At 40.2% G+C, this 20,375-nt stretch overlaps 2 protein-coding genes across 3 annotated transcripts; both read right to left on the bottom strand.

The window, feature by feature from the left end:
* Positions 1–860: 860 nt before the first annotated feature.
* Positions 861–6,484, bottom strand: zdhhc12a (zDHHC palmitoyltransferase 12a). 2 transcript variants are annotated; one of them, XM_084360290.1, is made up of 5 exons: positions 6,143–6,484; positions 5,026–5,159; positions 4,580–4,669; positions 3,206–3,375; positions 861–2,994 (listed from the first exon to the last, which is right to left on the bottom strand). In XM_084360290.1, exons 1-5 carry the CDS (start codon positions 6,237–6,239, stop codon positions 2,679–2,681), a joined length of 807 nt encoding a protein of 268 aa, XP_084216416.1. In that variant the 5' UTR covers positions 6,240–6,484; the 3' UTR covers positions 861–2,678. The 2 variants fall into 2 exon arrangements, with proteins under 2 accessions (XP_084216416.1, XP_084216417.1); XM_084360291.1 differs by having other exon boundaries at positions 3,206–3,372.
* A 1,982-nt stretch (positions 6,485–8,466) lies between these two features.
* On the bottom strand, positions 8,467–16,904 carry slc25a25a (solute carrier family 25 member 25a). The gene is made up of 10 exons (XM_084359026.1): positions 16,655–16,904; positions 14,808–14,934; positions 14,593–14,680; positions 14,392–14,503; positions 12,614–12,772; positions 11,569–11,721; positions 11,367–11,474; positions 11,098–11,265; positions 10,489–10,639; positions 8,467–9,831 (listed from the first exon to the last, which is right to left on the bottom strand). Exons 1-10 carry the CDS (start codon positions 16,814–16,816, stop codon positions 9,647–9,649), a joined length of 1,413 nt encoding a protein of 470 aa, XP_084215152.1. The 5' UTR covers positions 16,817–16,904; the 3' UTR covers positions 8,467–9,646.
* Between the last annotated feature and the right edge of the window lie 3,471 nt (positions 16,905–20,375).

The following is a 20,375-nucleotide window of genomic DNA, read 5'->3' as shown; positions in this document are numbered from 1 at the left end:
CAGGTAGAGGTGGCAACGCCGCCAACAGGAACGTGTTCACCCTGAAGCACAGCTCCCAGGTGACGCTGGACGGGATGCCAGACCTGAAAAATACACAATAGTGGTTATACAACTGCTGTTGATGTTTATTTTTAGGGTTATTCTCCGCCCTTGCCCTATTTACATAACATTTTTATCATAGAGAAGTAAAATTATTGAATAATTAACTTGCAAATGATTCTAAAAATTACAACTTTTTCTTCAAGACTTCAAATTGATCTTGTGACTTCTCATTGGGGCCTCAGTCACTGGACCGTAACTGTTACTCCTTAAATGTTTGTCAATTTGTTGTGAGTGAGAGAAGCCAGGTAGCTCAAAACTTGTTGGACTCAAGGTAAAAAAAAATGATTCTGCTCTTAAGAGATCTCAAATGTTATCTTGCAGAGTTTTAGTGCTCACGTAGTTCTTTTGTCATTTATTTACTTCCATATGTAAAGGAAAAATTATCTGTCAGAGTTGTGAGGCGTTTTTAAAATATTTGAAGGAGGTGTGTTCAAGCTGTAATGGGGTGTTAAGTTACTCTTCAAACAAATCAGACTACTGTCCTGAAACTGAAAAGTTATAAGTTTCACTCTCCTGAAGGCCTGTATGTCCACTCATGGCCGAAGTGTCCCTGTAATGCTTTGGACGAGGTTCTCAGCTGAATAAGTAAAATGTAACTGGACAGCAAGCCAGTGTTGATTTAGCTGCTGTAGCACTTTAAGTTTATGCTGCTGAATATTACATGTTACTTGTGTGTCAGTACTGTATTTATGTATGTATGTGAAGCATCCTGACTAGGAATGTCAGTCTGTACAGATGTACTCTATAAACAAAATGCATATCATCAGTGTTTTAATGTAATCTTGTTGTCAATAAATACAAACAGAACAAATACAGTAAAAAAATGTAAAATATTTGGCTCTCAGTGTTCTCGTAGTTAAATTAATTAATAATAACAGTAAAAATTATTACTTACATTAATATACAAGTTATATTAAACCAAAGGCACAAGACATTCATTTCAAAAGACATAAAGGCAGTCAGTGTTACAGCGTGGGGTCACCACACTGTCACAAGGCAACAACAGAAACATCTGCAGAAGAGAAAGTGGTGACCAGACCTGAGGAAAAAAAGTATTTTCAATCAGAAGTTTCAATCAGGCAGGAAATAATTAACTACAATTCTATTCTGTCAAACTGTAAAGGGAAACACGCACCGGGAGAGTATGACACGGTCAAACCACCCGCACAAACAAATCTGGACTACTTTGACTACGGCCATGCTAGCAGCTCTTTGAGCATTTCGGTGCTTTAAGCTAAAGGCCACAGTTAGCGCGCTAACATGCTCACAAACATAATGCCAACATGCTGACGTTTGGCAGGAATATGTTTACCTTGTTGTCCATGTTAGTCAGTATGATAGTTTACTTTGTTAGCTTACTAACAATTGTGAATTAGCATTAAACACCTGAGGCTAATGGGAATTAGTTGTGTGGGTATTTGGCCAGTGTGCCCACCTCTAGCAAAAAGAAGGAAAAAAAATGTCTTTATAGTTCATGTATAAAGGTATGCTAAAGGGTGTTTTGATAGCTCACGCCAGCTTGTTTACTTTTAGTAAATCTGTATAAAAATGGCGGCGTCTCACTCAGGAGGATTATCAGCATGACATCTGAGGCAGTTTCAACAACTGGAAGACATGCTGGAGTTACATCATCAAGATTATCTCTCTGGTCACAAGTCTGGTAATTGTTGCTCTGGCGATAGATTTTGTGATAGTTGTCATGGTCTACATTCCTCTTTCAGACCTTGATTAACTACTGTACATGGGCAGCCCCACCACCACAGACAAAACACCCACAACACCAGACGCCGCCAACAGGAACGCGTTCACCCTGAACCACAGCTCCCAGGTGACGCTGGGCGAGATACCAGACCTGAAAAATACACAATAGTGATTATATAACTGGTGGTGAAGTTTATTTTCTGGGTCATTCTCTGCCCTTGCTCTATTTACATAATATTTTTTTCCTAGAGAAGTAAATTTATTGAATAATTAACTTGCAAATAATTCAAAAAATTAAGACTACTTCAAGACTTTTCAAATTGATCTTGTGACTCCTCATTGGGGTCTCAATCACTGGACTCACTTATAGATACCAGCCATCGAAACATGCCATGTTTTTTAAAATCAAGATGCATTATTCCCTGAGAAGTTAACAAAAATGCTTAAAAAACACCCTGTCTTGCAATGTTAAAGAAGGTTTAGAAAAACATTTCTGGATCTGTCCCTTTATTCAGATCCGCACCAACAGTTAATGGGGTCTATTCTGGGCCGAGACGCAACCTCCATCCAAGTTTTGTGAAAATCCTGCTGACAAACCAACTTACAAACAAAATGGACATGAGTGAAAACATAACATGGCCGTCGGAGGTAATAATGTTGGGTGTTTATAAAAACAGAAAATATCTATAAATTCACATCTTTTTCTTCTAACAGACGCAAAAGAAGGAGTTAATGCATCGGTTGGACGTGAGACAACTCTGAATATCCTGATTCAGGGAAAGCCCTACACCAAAGTCATTAAGGAAATATGATTTCTTTCCCTGAAAATAGTGTCTGACCCTGATGTAGATTCTGACATGCTGCCTGGTTATCAGTCAGACAGGATTTGGGGTGGTTCTGTGGTACAATTGCTCCCACACCACTGTCCTGCAGATGCAGAAGAAATCCCACAGGTTGCAGAAGATGCCACGGTCAAAAGGGTTCTCCTCGCCTTCGCAGTTCTTCAGGTATGAGATCCTGTGACGTGACATGAACTCCCAGGTGGTGCAGTTGATGGAGACCAGGTAGAGGTGGCAGCCCAGCAGCAGCCCCACCACCACAGAGAACACACCGACAACGCCCAACGCCGCCAACAGGAACGCGTTCACCCTGAACCACAGCTCCCAGGTGATGCTGTGCGAGATGCCAGACCTGAAAAATTAACAATAGTGATTATATAACCGGTGGTGAAGTTTATATTCTGGGTCATTTTTCTAACAGTTCAGTTCAGGTCCTTCAACTTAGAGCCTGTAGGATTGATTTCTAAACCGAGGGTCACTTGAATTTTGGAATTCCACTTGTGCAACACATTAAAGCCCCAGTTTATCAAATGTAAACAGAGGTTAGTTTGTACTAGACGTACAGGGCGATGTGAAGAGCCCACAGCAGAGCGAGCAGCTGCACCAGCAGGTAGACAATGAACCAGCGATGGTTCCTCTCCCCCACGCAGTTCTCGATCCAGGGGCAGTGGTGATCGAAGCGACGAACACAGCGTTTACATGTCTGACAGTGCTTCGCTCTCATTGGCTGCTGCTTGGGGAAAAAAAGACAGAGAGAGAGAGTGAGAGAGGCTACTTTAAATGGGAAAACTCAAACCACTCTTTCATCTTTCTTATACTAAAATAGATGCCATCGTTGGTTATATTTAAAAAAAATACACACTGACATTGTGGCAGGCACATCACCAGCACAGCAGCAGCTTGAGTACTCCATCAGTGTCTGCATAGGATGCATTCAGGCACAATACTATTGTGTAGGTCACCCTGTGCCCAGAACACACAGCACTGCCAAAATGCAGATGACCTACACTCAGTACTGTGCCTGAACGCATCCTGTGCAGACACCAGGGTTTCTACAGACTTACAACAAATTAAATATAAAACTTTTTTAATATCACATCCCGAATCCCAACTTTTGTTTACAATAACTTCAGGGAGGAAAACTCCTGTATCACGCATACAATTTAATTGTCTTGGTCCAAGAAGCACAGTTAGTTAGATAGCCTATCAAAGACACTAGCAAAGCTACATAGTGCTAAAAATAAGCACAGCAGAAATGCCAGAAAGGGCGGACCACAGTGTTTTACGATATATGTTTAAATTTTATAATTACAGCTGAAAATAACAACACAATTAAAGTGTGCCGATTTCACATGTCTCCACAGTGCAGTTCAAAGACCAGTTTTCTACCAGGAAGTAACTGTTGCTGTTGCCACGATGTCACGGTGATTCATTCTACAATCCTTAACAACACATGGACCCAGATAAGTAGCAGGAAAGTTATGGGTGTATTAACAAATGAAAAAGGATTCTTTCATTTTAGTTTTTGCCATAAATCAATGCTTGCCTATTCCTAACTATGTTTCCTAGCTATAAATAAAATAATAACCCTGCTTTTATTTTAGAGTAGAACATCACCTGGCAACCTGAAATCGCACGCAATTACATTTTATAACCAACATTAGTGCCTTTGACAAGCAAAATATGATGTGAACAAGCACAAATCTAAATTCAGAGAATACATAGAAAGAAAGGAGCAGTAAATACAAGCAGTATGTTCAAAAAGATTTCCGTTAATGTCCTTTACAGCCTGACTGACTGTACTGACTCATCATGCAACTAGATGTTCCACCACAGTGAACAAATATGTGACTGAACAAACTTGAGAAATCACACACGTCACTAACAAACACGAGCACACAGCGAGCGTAGGTTGGCAGCTGGCAGCAGCTGGTTACCTGCAGCAGGCAGTATCCGCAGCGCCGCAGCCGAGGGGTCGAAGTCTGAGGGATCATCGACTCCATTTCCTCATGTGAACCCTGAACACCCTGCAAAACACAGACTGATGTGGGTCACACGTGGGCACACACATACGCACATGCCATCTACGTAGGTCAAGTCACCTTGACTTAAAGGACTAAATCATGTTGTTGCATTGTTTTATTTCTTTTTACTTAAAATCACGTTCTTCTCATCACATGCGACCATAACTTACATAGAATTTAAAAAAGTGATCTAGGATGACAAAATCTGGTTGCATTATGAAAGCACAAAGTGATTTATATGCTGGTGGAAAACTAGAGTCAGCTGTAGTGCAATACACAAGCCAAAAATACCTTTTCACCTTTCATTAAGTCTGTCTCTGCCTGGTTTTTGTTGTGTGGGTTTTGTTAGATAATCTCACCTTAACAGTGTCAGTGAGAACGAAGCCAGGGTCCATTAAAGAAACTGCAAAGTATAACAGCACCGACAGCACGACCAGGAGGAAGAACAGAACCGGCAGCAACAGCTCCCCTCGCTCCTCGCACTTTCGCAAATCTGCACACAAACACACACAATATAGATTAACTAGTCCAGCCAACTGTGTTTTGTCATACACTGGACACGAATGAGGCAATGATATTTTGGGTATGACAATTGTTGCTCCCACGCAAGTTCAGAAAATTGTATACAACTGTATTATAGACTTTCAGACGAGGAATATACAGCACTAAAACTGTATCATGATAATGCTACAATAACCAAATACCAGGAAGATAGGCTTTGTCATATAAACATATTAAAGGGACCTGCCACTGATTTCTGGAAAAGGTAGTCTGGAAATTAATCCTGATGGCATCTTATGAAAGACTCTGGATATTAAAAATTAGAGCCCAACTGATATATAGGTTGGCCGATTGACCCATTACAGATATATCGGTATCAGTGTATATGCTGTGTGATATGCGCCGATATGAAAACCTTTTCAAAAGATTATAATGCAAAAAAAGATGCTTATATTCCCTGCAAAGTTTACTGTTTCAGTCATTTTATATGATACATTTGATTGTCGGCCCATATTTCAATATCATAATTTGTTATGAAAGAATTGGCCCCAGAAACTGGTCAGGCTTTTACAAATCAGGATGTATTGAAGCGCAATACTAAATCATATACTAACCCTTTAAAAGCTCCATGTTACAGGCACACACAGGTGATAGCTTGCATGCCCCAACTTTTCTTTCTGTGCACTTATTTACAGATTAACAACATGGAGCATGAGTAGTGTCCAGTTCAGGTGCATGCAGAGGTATTTGAGTTTTATTCTGAGTTTGAGTAAGAACAGGGGGTGACCTGCATGGGCCAGGTAATCTGGAGCTGGACAGGTCGTCCTGGAACGAGCCAATCTCTTACTACTTTACTATTTACCCTTGTCGTGGTGGAGCCAAGTGTGCTTTAGGCGCTATGTGATCAGCTGTCAGGGGTTTCAGATATTAAAACCTCCCCAAGTAGAAAGCTGTCCGATTATTTTATTAACTTACCAGTGTTGTGCAGAAACAGCACCAGAGTTATGACCCAGGTTAGCAGTGTGTGTGTGGCCCGAACCAGAAACCCGGTCCGGAACATGTTCTGCACCATTATAATCTTTCCTAAGCACCGCTGCTAACTAGCTAGCTAACTGTTTAGCATCGATTTCAACATAGCTAGTTTGGCTAATGTTACGAAAATAAAACAAATACATACAATATCAAATACATTTTAACTATGCTAGGACATAAATGTGGAATTTATAAAACAGTCATGTAGCTAGTTACAGTAGTAAATGTGAGTTTCATGATTTGTTTGTCTGGTTCTCTCTTGTCCATCCCGGTGCAGCCACTTCCTTGTTTTGCTACGGGAGGCTGCGTGGGACAAAATACACGAACTGAACCCTAAGCGAAAAAGTCAAACGACATTTAAAATGAGTAATTCAAGGTCAACCACATTAATATAGCTGCACTGATTACTATTAAGCGTACAGTCACATCCCGTTAAAGTATCCGCTGTTATCTGTCTTGTATTAACTCAAGACCTGTGTACAATCTCCACAATGTAAAAAACAAACAAAAAAAACAGTCCTAATAACTTCTCAAGGTCACGAAATAATGGTACAAATGTACTGAATATTTGGTGATAATAATGTCGGTCCTGACAACACCATTTAATAAGTCAGCCATTTTATTGTTGTAATTTATTTATAAGTACAGAGTCAGGCTGTATTTTTTCATCTTCCCTGTCCTGAGAAACTTCCTGTAACTTCTGGGAACAGCTAATGTGGCAGAAAGAGGTATTTCTCACCAGAAAATTAATGTTTCACTTGTTTAAAGCAAAACATTTTTAGACTCTATTTTCAGACATAACTCCTAAATCCCCCCACCCCCCTCACCAAAGTTATGAAAAATAGAAACATAGTTCTCTTTTACCTCTGCTGGTATCTATCCATGAGAGTTTGATATATCCAGGCTTTCAAGTGTCTGTGGCTGCAATGTCTGCCAACCCAGTTCAATGAAGGTGAAGAAAAGTGAGCCCATAGAGTAAATAACTCAAGTGTCAAAAAACTTTCTAATACTTGCTACTTGAGAAATAATCCCTATGAATGGTTCTGTGAATTAGCTAGAATAAAAGAGACACCTTTACTTTAAAATGTTGTTGAATTTGTTTTATTTATTGCAATATTTCAATTATGCATGTCAGAAACTAAATTATATTTACCACCATTGTGTTTGAGTCTCTGCAGATACAGTAAACCAAAATTTAGATATAAAAAATTGGCTTTTTGTAACTTTAGGTGAAATGAGTCTTCTAAATGCAGCTCTGCCAATAAACCTTTATTACAAACCAATTCCTCAGTAGCCAATCTGTGTTCATGTTATGTGGGATGGACGGTTGAATTAAGAATAAGATAAGATGTTTGTTTATTGATCCCCCTTGGGAGAAATTGACAGGCAACTTAGCAGTACAGAGGGAAATAAGTAGCACCACAAGAGTAAGTCTCAAAAAATAGAGACAATAATAAAGAGATAAAGATAAAGAGAAGATTCCTGTGTTAACTGGCCAACATTCACTCCTTTAAGATTGTTGTTAGGAAGTGAATTCTGTGCATTTACACTGTAACACTGTACAAGTTAAATGTGGATTTAATTCAGTTGGACATTGTTTGGCTGACACAGGTCATCCACATTTGCTTGGTTTTCAGGCACTGAGACCAATACTGTCATCGACTGAAGTTATGCACCGAGTCGGACCTTTTACAGTTGAAAAATAAACTTGTCAGTTCTCGCTGGTGAACAAACTCTGCAATATAGATACGGTTTCAAAATTACCTTAAGCCTAGTTCGACATATCTGTATTACAGATTATTGTTACTCATCAACCAATAATCATATCTGCAATAAGCTATCAGCAGATTTATCATTCTAGTTCCAGTGATTATGACTCTGTTATTCACATGGAAGCTTTACAAGTCAGAAACTTGTGATTGTTAAATACCATAAGTAAGTGTCACCCAAATGAGATCATCAGTTTCTGCCTTCATTGAATAACAACTAGTTCCACATACAAGGAAAAAAAACCCTGGACAAATTTTAAAAAACCCCAGTCTTAATCTACTTCTTTCTTGGTCACATGCAATGCCTCTGGACCTGTAGGTGGGAAAAATATGGTATTTCCTTAAACCAACATTCATATTTCAAAACTTTCAGTACAGATTAGAAAGCTAAACCGACACCAGCCGACTCCTCTGGTACATGAAAGTGACAGTGAAAAAATCTCACATCTCTTTCAGAGACTTAATTCTCTACAAAAGAAAGAAATCTCAGACTCGACATTACAAGTAGTTGCATTTATTTGCATCAAAATGGTCCATTAAAACAATACTAAAACTCATTTCTTTACAAAAGAATTAAATCTTAATACCTGAATTGACATTCAAAAGGCCCTTCCAGCATTGATTAAAGTGCATTGTCGCCGATCTTTTCAAAGCCCTTGTTTTTCCCAGAGTATAAATGTTGTGAAATGAAAAAAAACACACAACAAAAACAAACCATGTGTGCTCTCTTAATTAAATACTCTGTCCTTCAACCTGAGGTGAACATTAAGACATTTATACCTGTCCCACACATTAACAGACATAATCTGAAGCGGTTTGCAATGGCAGTCCAACTCTCCTTTCAACATTTCACCAGACAACTACATTTAGTGTTTGATAGCCACGTGTTAAGGCTGTTGCTTGGTTACAGTTTCCCTACCTGAATATACTCAGACTGCATTTTAAATTAAGTTGCACAGTTGACACATGCAAAATTATACCTCCTCTCTTATCTAGACAATAAAAACAATAAATACAGGATGGATGGAAATAAATACTCCATAGTCATTCATTCAGGGCAGGGGTTGAGAGAGCTCAAACTCACATGTGCAAAATCCTCTCACTTAGGAACACAATAATTTCTTCCTACAGGCAGAACTGGTAAAGAGTAAGACTTCTCAAATAACTCATTAATGCTATATCTGCCATGTAAAAGTATTCTGTAAGAGTGTTTTAAGTAGAATTAACTTAACAAGCATGTTTTACTGGCTGACAAAAGCTTGAAATGTCACACTAACATGAACAAAAGGACGTTTGCTCAGGCAACATAACACGAAATAACGGCAAGAGCAAAAAACATTTGGTCGTTGATTTATAGACGCTTACATTTCTCTCTCAACACAACTCGTTTAAAACATAAATAGCAGCAGTCACAATCCTGGCAACCTGAGCTCACAGAGTCCATATCCTCCACCTTGGCTTTTCCAACGTTCAGTGTCCTTTCTCGTCTTTCGTCAGCTGACATTCACAGAATGAGATGACTCCACGAACCCGCAGAGGGACCAAAGGGTCCCTGGGATTCCCTAGCATTAACCCTGGGAGAGAGGGGGTGGGGGGTGGTAGTTCTGGGTTGTTTGGGTTTGAAGGGATGAGGGTCATTTGTCACATTCTTGCTCATGTGACAATGAGAGGGTGAGTATCAGCGTGATGTCACTCCCAGCTGTGTCTTCAGGTGCTCGTACACAACGTAGCTGATGCTGACTGCAGGGATGACCTTGAGGAAGTTGGGGGCCAGGCCTCTGTAGAGCCCTGTGGGGCCCTCATTCTGCAGGATTTGCCTGAAGAGACCAGACATCGTCACCTGCTGGCTGCCCTCTGTCGCAGCTGTAAAGAAATATAAAAAAACAGGTTACATTGAGATGGTGTACAAGCTCTTATTTGTAACTTTTTTCAAAAAAGGGAAAAAAATTCTCTTGATCGTAAAGATTAATTGATTGTCGCCCATTTTAATATCAGTTTGTCATTTAAGTCTTTTTGATGCGACAAATGTAAAAAAGTTTCTGGTTCTCGAGTGTGAGAATCGATTGCTTTTCATCAGTTTAGACAGAAGTAAATAATCAATCATAAAAACAACATAATTCGCAGCCCAAAGTTTAACCCTCTTGTTTACAACTTCTGTGTTACTTTTATCAGGCCAGTACAATTACTGAATTATGATCTGCCTTTGACAGGAATGTCCCTAATCACAGTTATGGACATATCCTCCCTTTCCACAGAAGCATAAAAAACAGGTGTGGTCCTTTGAGGAGCCTCTACTCCCCTAAGATGACTCAATGTGCACTCGATGTGCACTGTGTTGATCTAAAAACATTTGGTGTTTTTTCACCCTGAGAATACGACAATTTTCTGAGAAGCCACCAGATATCTAGACAATTTATTGTCGGCATCAGCTAATTTAGTATCTGTGTTCAACCATTCATCCCATACTGTACAGTAGTCTTATTAATGCAGACAAAAAGGATCAGAGGTGTGAGGCCTCACCTTGTGCTTGCATGCGGGTGCGAACCAGAGCCAGAGGATAACTGGCAAGCTGACCGCAGGTGCTCGACACGGTGCCGCAGGCCAGCAGGACAACCACGCCGGGGTCAGTGCTGTTGGTGCCGTACTTCTGCAGGTAGCTGTTCTTCAGTGTCTGAGGGGGGGAAACGTATGACATTAAAAACTAATTCTCTGAACTATGTTGTGTTTTTTTCCCCTCAGTATTACATAATTTGGTCATTCAGTCTGTTACGCAACCAAGACGTGTTTGGTGCCATTTTTAAAGCGGTGAGGTAAGATATTTCACAAACTCTTAGCTTTTTCCCCAATGCCACCTGAACAATACTCCCTCCTTTCTTTCCTAATATAAAAGGTGTTTGCTTTATCAGTGTGTAGAGTTAAAAAGCAAGTAAAACTTTAAACATAGTGAGTTTTTAGCTGAAAAGATTAACATTGTTGTTCTGATTAGAGGTTGAGGTATGAAGAATGGTATGTGCCGAGTTTTTTTTAGCAGGCTGATGAAATGGAATCACAGACGGACTACTTACTAATGTAAAAATAACACCACAGAGGTTTTACAGGATAACGGTCTGTGTAGTAGTGACTGCTCACCTCGTACACTGCCAGGTCGATGCCTGCATAAGGGATGATACCCAGCATGTTGGGGACGTAGCCTTTATAAAATGCTCCAAGTCCTTCCCTCCTGAAAATCTGCTTGGCACAGTCTGAGATACCGGTGTACTGCCCGGTCTTCCTCAGAGCAAGACGAGTTTTCAGGACCTGGGGACAGATTCAGTGAAGAAAAATGTTTCATTTCACTGCAATGCTTCAAGTCATGAATAAGGTTTCTTAATGCCTCTTTAATCTGTAGCGATAATCACCTCCATGGGGTAGATTGTGCTCTGGGCGATCACTCCAGCCAGAGACCCGGCAACCAAACGCTCCAAGATGCTCAGAGTCTCCTTATCACTGCCAATTAAACGTTTAATCTGGAGAAGCCGAGAAAGAAAATAGATTAGTGAATGTTCATCAAGAAAACAGAGCATCACAGTTACAGTTAACAGAATGAGTGACGTGTCATACCTGCTCATATGCCATGAACTTGAGGGCCGACTCAGGGGCAATTTTGATAATGTTCACACCGTTGCCTCGCCACAATGACCTCGTACCACCCTCTTTGATCATCTGCATCAGCCCGGACATGATGCACATGTTGTTGGTCCGGGATCCATAAACCTGACAAGGAAGAAGAAATCAATTAAATATAATCAATGTTTGACCATGAGCAGCTCTAAACTTGTGTCTACATTGGCAGGGGACAAACTACTACGATTTGGAAATCTGACTTGATTTTTCTGGCTGTAGGCCAAGATGTCTTCGGACCCAAAAACGAGCCCAATTGGGTTTATTTAATTATTTGATGGGAAAACAACTAAAGCATATAACTCCTAATCGATGGGGCTCAAAGTCAACAAGATTGTTTCAAAGTTGACCTTCCACCTAGCAACTGACGCAAATCGGGGCCACTGACACACATCCTGATTGTGAACAGTTAGACCTTCATCTCATTGATGACGGTGAGGATTACACGGCAGAGGGTGTGACGCTCGAATGTTAGCCATCATTGGTCGGTGGTATAGCTCGGCTTTGACACATCACCAGTCCCTGGACTACAGCCCCGCGCTCTTACACACTGTCTATTAAACATTAACTTGTTTATGACTGTTATGCAACGTGATCTTGAGCAATTTATTCCAAGTTTCTTCATGACCAACTGATTGTGCCACTTGCATGGTCGCCTCAAGGCGAGTCTCATTAACATCCCCTTATCCAAAGTTTTATTTTTTTAGTTTAAATCTCTGGACTCTACTTCAGAGTTTGTTATGTTTTAGCATGATGTGCATTATGGAGGGGTCACAAAGCAAAACAGCTGAAAAAGTGGGTCACATAACCCACCACCCTTGCAAATAGTGAGTAAGATAAGAGTTTCCATGACTTCCTCAACACACTGTCCAGTTCCCAAACTCCCCAAGACCTGGAAATTCAAGTCATATTTTACATACTTTCCCCCATGTCAGTGCCATTTTTCATTTTAAGTAAAACTTTTATTTAAATCAAGCTCAATTACCTGCATCATGACTTTGAGTCTGTCCAGGGGGGCAGTGACGGTCCTTGAAACAGCTCCAGCTCCTCCACCTGCGACCAGGTGCCTCCACCACATCCCAGTCTGCTTCTCCTCTATGGTGAACTCATCAGGCACCATCAGGTTCTCACCCACATCAAATATCTGCCAGGGACAGAGACATTATTGTTAGGAACACAGTAGATCTTGAAATAACTTTTCACTTCAGGAAGACATGACAAAGTATAGAAGAGGTCAGTGTTTTCAGGTCATGTGGACAACTTAAAAATGTTTTTAGTAAAACCATTTCTATTTTGTTTTTGTTTGTTCATCTTCACTGTCACCAGCTGCGGTCAGAGAACCTATATTATCCAAACATCCAGTTAGCCAGTTAAAAACCTTCACATGTAGCACTGAATACTGCTGTACGTGTACCGTTCTGAACAGGTTTCTTGTCACAGCACATGACAGCGGCCTTGTGTGGCAGGCAAACATGCGTCACCAGGCCCCCCTGTCACAGTAATGGTCAAACCGACTGTCCGACCAGGTTTTTTTTTTTTTACAGACTAAACAGTATAGGTCAATATTGAATTGATCTCAATGGTCAATTATCAGCACACTGCACAGCTTTGCCTTATTAAACTTTAAGCTCAAATTTCTAAGGGCAGAAGGTGCATGTCCATAAGGAGACAAGATGATTTAGGTCAGGAGAAGAGCAGGGACATGGGTTAACACTGGATCTGTCTGAACCTGCAGTTTTGGATCTCTGCCAACTCTGGTCACCTTTAACAGGAGTCAGAATTTTAAAAGCTTGAAAAAAGAAAAACAAATGCATAATTAATATCATAAAAATAGAAATCTAAGTTTTTCCTCACTGAGCTGAATGGCAATTATCTTTCAACGAGACATTTTGCAGTTTGTTTTGCACCTCATTCTGAGAAGACTTATTTTGATTCTTTGCCCACCAGCCAAAAATAGCTGGTAGTAAGTTTCAGGTTGTGCTGTGTGGCCTAACATGTGACCACACAGAGCATTAAACATCAGATTTTTTTTTTAAAAACTCGGATGACCCAGCAGCTCATGTTTCATCAGTCATCTGGCTGCGTTTTGCTTGGCCTCCCAGAGGGGTACTCCAACTCTATTCTTGGCCTTGGGTCAGCCTGTCAGTGTCTCCTCGGCGTAAAGTCGAGGCTACTGGACTCATTAGATGGCACAGCATTGGAATAACTTGAACACCCCCCAAGATCACACAGTCCTCCAGCAAGAGCTGTGCTATATTGCCTCAGTCTCCACCTGCTCTGATTGACCGCTGCTCCCTTTTACATAACAGAGAGACAAATCGACAAATCCTGCCAACATAATCCTTCTGGAATGGGACCACGGGTCCTTTCATAGCCTAATAGAGCTTAATTGCTGACGCACAACTTGAGCTGATGTAGCCCTTCAGGGAATTGTTCTTCAATTGACCTGCTTTCCAGTCAGGACAAAGGTGCAATGCCCCATGCACTTTGATTAGCTTCAGTCCAAGTGATACAATTCTCAGATACCCTGATACCACTATCTGCTCTGAGACTGTGTGAAATAAGGACATCTGACAATTTACGTAACACCAACAATGTTTCTTTTCGCTCTTTCCACATTAATTCAGATTTGTCGAACCAATGATTCACATCTTCCCTATTAAGGTTCTGGTAGTGAAAGAGCTGTATTGTTACAGCTCAGCTGTCTCTACATGTGTTCCTTTCAAGGCAATAATCGTGGTTTCAGTGCAGTGCTGAACTAACCGTGGAGTGTTTCCAGTACAGGATGATCTCAGGAATGTTCTCCGTCTTCTCAACCATGGGGTAGTTGCTCCAGTCTTTACTGCTGATAGTTATCATTCCATTCTTATCCATGCTTTAAAAAAAGAGAACAAAAGTAAGATACTGAGCCCCTTAATTAAACAATCCAAGGTTGCAGTGGATTAAATGGATGAGTGAAATTACCTCTTAAGGGCTTTTTGCGCATGCTGTGGGGAAATATGCACACCGAGGTCCTGAAGAGACTGCATGAACTCCTTAGGATCAACACGACCTTGAAAGGAAACAAAGACAAGTTTTAAGATCAACTCTTTTACTGTGGGTGAACTACTGACTAGGTGAGAAATGAAACCAAGCAAGCACGACACATCTGAAACAAAACGAAAACCTCAGTGTCATACCTGCATTCTTCCTGTCGATGCTTTTCACCACAAGCTTCAGGTCTTTCTCATAGTCTTGCAGATAGTGAACAAACTCCTCAAAGTCCAGCTGTCCGTCTGACCCATTTTCTTCCCCTTTTAAGGTTTTCTGCAATGAATACAGGCATTGAGTCAATGTCAGATGTAGAACAAAGAACGACATTTCATTGACTCAAAGATGCACATATAGTGTGGTGTCACATCATTTTAAATAGTTTCAAGGATAAACAGTGTTAACAGCAGATGACAATTTACAGTGGCGTGCAGAGGAGTTGTCTGTTCTGACACAATTTAGCAGTGGTTTATGAAACAGGTACAGCAAGTTATGAAATGTACTCTATGTCCCTTTGCTGAATCCACAGTCGAAACTGGAGACTTAGAAGTTGCCCTGGCTTGTGTTTCATGACCCCACTGGACAGCATCACGACCAATTTGCTAAGCCACCGCGCTCTTGGCAGTCTTGAATGACTGGGATGACGTCCATTTCTGCAGAACCGGGGAGTGTGTGTGGGGGGTATTAGGTAGTAACACTCAGGTCTATCTTTGACCTCAACTGCAGTTCGCCCCGCCAACTGCTTTAATCCAGTCTAAGCTCATACCACCTGAGCTAAAATGAGACGAGGACACCGGCAGTCCTCCAGCCTGCTATCCAGCACTGACACCTGACCCACTGCCAACAGTGCAGGCATATGACTGTCAGCCAGTAATGATACACTTCTGCTTGCACCTGCAGCACAGACTGAACTAGCTGCATGGGTGCATAAATGTGACCCGTAACATGGTCAAAAGGACATCATTTTATTATATAATGCCATTTCTGTAGTCAGAAACAGGTTTGGTCAGTGTTTGTGTACTTGAAATAAAAGTTTGCATTTCCCAGAGAGCGAACTGTTGCAGCTGCTGTATTGACAACAAATGGGGCAGCTGGCTTTGCTGGAAGCATAAGATGCTAACTTAGAAGTTAACAGCAAAATGCTGAATATCATTGCACTGCCATCAGTTCATGAGCATTAATGTGGACTTCAGCTGAGTGCAAATAATAAAAACCCCTAACAGGACAACATTGTCCAGTTGGTTGCAGAAGGAGCATGAGTCACAGCCCAGGTCAATCTTTCAGCACAAAAATCAAGGTTCACTTCGCCAGTTTTCTGGTTTCAGCAAGATGCATGTGTGAACAACAAGCTAAGACTTAAACGATCCTGAGAGGAAATAAAAATGCAACATGCACTGTCTGCGCAAAGTAATGAGTCTTGTCTGAATTTCACAACTTTATAAAATAAATACTACATTTTTAGATATTTTTTACCTTTTATTATTGTAATTTTTCATGCATTGATTCGTCGTATATGAACTGTCTCCTTTCACTTTCGGAGAAGAAGCGGGTGATTTTGAACATTTTCCTTACTTTCGAAATTAACTCAAATAGCCTAGCATGGCACAAATTCCTTTTTAGGGTGGATTTTCCCTGTGCCGGTGCCCGCGCCCATTCAGTTAACAGAAAGTAGTTTAAATGGACGGACAAATATCAGCTATATTACCTTTAAAGACAATAATGTTACGTTAACAGTGTATCAACAATAATAGCAATGTTTACCCACTAAAACTGAAATAAAGTTGCTCTCGTGGCGACTTCTCTGGAAGCCGGTAAGCGGCCTAGTCGTAAGGCTTTTTACAACCCCGTGCTAATTCTTACGGCGCCCGGTAAGAAAGGATTTTAGTGGCGGTCAAAGTAATGGGATTGACACAGTTAGGTGATTGTTGATGCTAAACAGTCTGTGCGGTGACATACAAAGCATTAAGAGTTTACATTAAGTATTTTTATTCCTTACCTTTCGCCACTTTTGGTAAGTCGAGAACTCCTGGGATGGCAGGAACACGCTCAATTTGTTAAAGAGAGACTTCAGCTCCGACGGCAGTCCGTTAGACTCAAAATATTCCACTTCAATGGGGTCCGAGTTAGACACAGGGACGTAAAGGCACAGGCCGAGCATGTTTGGTTCACAATAATTTAAAAGAAACTACAATATATAAATAAATAGCACAACTCTGTGCGTCTCCTTCACGGGGCGATACTGAAATGCCGGTAAGGAAACGCCGGCTTCTAAAGAATGACAAGAGGCCACGCCCCTTCCCGGAACAGCGCGACGTCATTGGCTGTACAGGCGGTCCCGCCGGCAGCATGTACGTCCTTTTTTACTACTGACCAATCACAGAGGGCGCCCATTGACGGGCTTGACTCGGTCCCGCCCTCTCTTGCCAAAAAAAAAAATTGAGAACGGCCAACCAATCATGGTGCTCGTTTTATCCAACCCTTGAAAGAATGACCAATCCCGTCTTTCCTTTTGTTCAAACTGTGGCAGAGGCAGACACGGGGGTTGTTTGGCGGCACATGTGCCAGAAGGTCACCACTAATGTCACCAGTGTCAGAAAAATAGATAAATAAAGATCGAAATCAATTTAAAATTAGAAAATTGGCTCAGTATTATTACTATAATAAGGTACTAAAGTTATTCAATGTATACTTAAGCTGTCTGGCTTATATGTAGTGTCTTATATTTTTATGCTCTATTTATACTTATTTTAATTTATTTTGTTTTTATCATAACCCTATATACTTTTTATCCATAGTTTATATAGATTTTCATTTACATTTTACTTGTTGCTATTATTATTATTATTATTATTATTTGTATTATTATTATTAGTAGTAGTAGTAGTATACTCTTATTAACCTTTTTTCAACATACTTTTACATGCAATATTTTATTTTATTGCTTTTTTAAAATATTTTATTCTTTATCGTATATTTTTTAACTGTTAATTTTATTGCACCATTATTGTTTTCTTAATATACCTTGTTTTTTTCAGTCACCTGTAAAGCACATTGAATTGCTTTTGAGTTGTTTGAAATGTGCTGTATAAGTAAAGTTTGATTGATTGAGTGATTGATTAATTGATTGATTGCTTGATAAAGCTGTTGAAATAACAACATTAGAGTGCCTATTCTTATCCAAACATCCAGTCAAACCTTCACAGGGGGCACTGAATCCTGCAGCTCTGCCTCTCTTATTGGCAGGACATCACAGCGGCCTTGTGTAACAGATGTCAGCAGCGTCCTACTGCCAGAGTTAAAGTCAAATTATGACTGTGCCCAGCACCAGGTTTATTTTCATAGGTCAAGATATGACATAAGCAGTGCATCGTGGACACACTGTACTGCTTTGCTCGAGGAGCCTCATAAAAATTATTGCTCAAATTTCAAAAGGCAAGAGGTGGAGGTCCATTGGAGAGAGAGATGTTTCTAAAGGCTCCAGGTTGGGTGTAGAAAGTGGACACTGTTTACCACTGGATCTGTCTAAACATGCAGGTTTGGATCTCTGCCAAATCTGGTCACCTTTAACAACAGCCTGAATTTTAATTTAGACTTCTCAATAAGAAATTTTACTGGTAAAGAAAATCATAACTAATATCACAAAATCACTGATGCATGCTCCTGCAGAAATCAAAAACAACAGTGATATTAATAATGATTGACTTTATTTCATTTTCATAAAATAACAAATAGCACAAAACAAAGAAAAAACAGAGCAAGACAAAAAAACAAAACAAATTCAGTCCAGTGTGGGACATGAACAGATGAAATGAAATTGACTAGAAAATGCGCAAAAAATGATAAGGAGAAGAGGAACACGCTTTTGTTTGTACAGCACCTTTCAGAATAAACCTAAAAGAAGTTAATGGAATAAATTACAGATAGATGAATATAATAGTGAAACATCAAGGTAAATGTCAAAGGTATACAAACAGCCAGCCCAGCATGCATGCAACAACAGATTTTAAAGCAGGACAAGGCTAAATGAATGAGATTAAAATGTATCTGCATATCTACGTTTCCAAATTAGGCTGTTTTAAGGGGTCTCTTTATGTCTCATGAAGCAGAGCTATAAAGAGCCTGTGGTGCAAAAAAATGCGTTGTCAACTATTGAAAGGACCACAACATTAGCTCACAATGAAGGGTCATTGCATGCATTTGTTTATTTTTCTACTTGAGTAGTGCAAGTTCCCTAAAAATAAAGCTTTGAATTAATGACATTACCATCCAACAATCAATGGTTGCCTGCTTTGCTTGAATGCAATCTTGAAATTACAAATCAACATTTATTAGAAGTTTTTAACCTTAAATAGTTCAACAAACTTTATTATTTTCCTAAAGTTTATATGGTTTGCAGCAGGTATTAAACGAATGACAACCAACTTTAATCGTGAATCGGTTATTTTCAGTTAAGTCTTAACTGTTCTTCATGGCAAATTTGGTTTTGCTGCAAGGCAAAAACAGACGCATGGAAACAGACTCATCCAGCAGCAAAACAGGTGTATCAGCAAGTGAAAGAAAAAAAATCCATGCAAAATCAATAATCAAGTTTGGATTATGAGCAAAAGTGAGTTTTAGAAAACTCTGCATTTGTTCCCCCACTTCATGATTTTTTCAGGCCCTGTATGCTCAACACCTTCTGCATGTCATGTCTGACTATACAGGTCTTTTTCTATGCGCTCTTGAGAGGCTAAAAACAGTCCTCATCTGTTTCTGCGACACACTCCATCGGTCTTGTAATGTAGTGATTATTTTGTTTCCCTGTATGTTATTTACTCTGCTGCAGACGGTATTGCATAATTTTTTTTGGCCCCTGACCGCAGTGGTTAGATCTCTCTGTCAAAGCCACCCTGAGGCGGACAGGCTGGAGGGATGAAGGCTGTAGAAATAAACTGGAACAAAGAGCACCGGAGGAGCGCCAAAAGCCTAAAAAAGGCGCTGAAGGAACGCCAAGATCTACCAGATGAAGCCCCGAGACTATCAGCTGATCCTGTCTGGGTTTACATACAACACACACACACACACACACACACACACACACACACACACACACACACACACACACACACACCTCTGCATGAGGCTTAACTATCAGTCATAGCAAAGGTCTGAATATTCATCAGCTCAGTGTGTTTATATATAAATATGTTTTCACTTCTCTCTCTGTCAGAGTGTTTTTGTTTGTTTGTTTGTTTTTTTGCATTTTCTCAAAATTGAATTCATTCTCATAAGACACACATGTTGACCGTCATGTCATGTTATATATGATTGTCTTGTTTTCTTTGTATTTTACTAAATCGTGTGATGATTAGAATAGTGTTTCTTTTTCCTTCGTTCCCTTTGTCAGTTGTACGAGCATCTGCTTAATTTGTAAAACAGAAAACATAAAAATGTTTTTCACAGTTCGCTGTGGAGAACTTGGTTGTGCAGAGCCCTGCACTCAGCTCTATCTAACTCCTGGACTCAACTGTGAGCCAGACCTTATTAACAAACGTCAGTGTTGGACATCAGCTGTTGTGTCTGAGTGGGAGCAAATCTGCAGCCAGGATATACAATCAGATGGGAAGCCTGAAACCAGAAGAGTGGAGGATGGGACGACATGCTCAGTCATCACATACTGTACTTCTGTAATGTTTTGGTATCCACAAACATTGTGCAGGTGTCCACATACTGTCTCT

Source organism: Pagrus pagrus (genome assembly GCF_965226575.1).
Source record: "Pagrus pagrus genome assembly, chromosome: 8".
Taxonomy (NCBI): Eukaryota; Metazoa; Chordata; class Actinopteri; order Spariformes; family Sparidae; genus Pagrus; species Pagrus pagrus.
The sequence above is the reverse complement of the archived record's forward strand: the minus strand, read 5'-3'. Positions and strand labels throughout refer to the sequence as shown.

Coding starts and splice junctions, on each gene's coding strand:
- zdhhc12a (XM_084360290.1), bottom strand. CDS start 6,239: ATGGTGCAGAACATGTTCCGGACCGGGTTTCTGGTTCGGGCCACACAC. Junction 4,670..5,025: donor TTCTCACTGACACTGTTAAG/GTGAGATTATCT, acceptor TGTGTTTTGCAG/GGTGTTCAGGGTTCACATGA. Junction 2,995..3,205: donor TGGGCTCTTCACATCGCCCT/GTACGTCTAGTA, acceptor TTAATTTTTCAG/GTCTGGCATCTCGCACAGCA.
- slc25a25a (XM_084359026.1), bottom strand. CDS start 16,816: ATGCTCGGCCTGTGCCTTTACGTCCCTGTGTCTAACTCGGACCCCATT. Junction 14,681..14,807: donor CATCGACAGGAAGAATGCAG/GTATGACACTGA, acceptor TTTCCTTTCAAG/GTCGTGTTGATCCTAAGGAG. Junction 10,640..11,097: donor TCGACCTGGCAGTGTACGAG/GTGAGCAGTCAC, acceptor TCCCCCCCTCAG/ACACTGAAGAACAGCTACCT.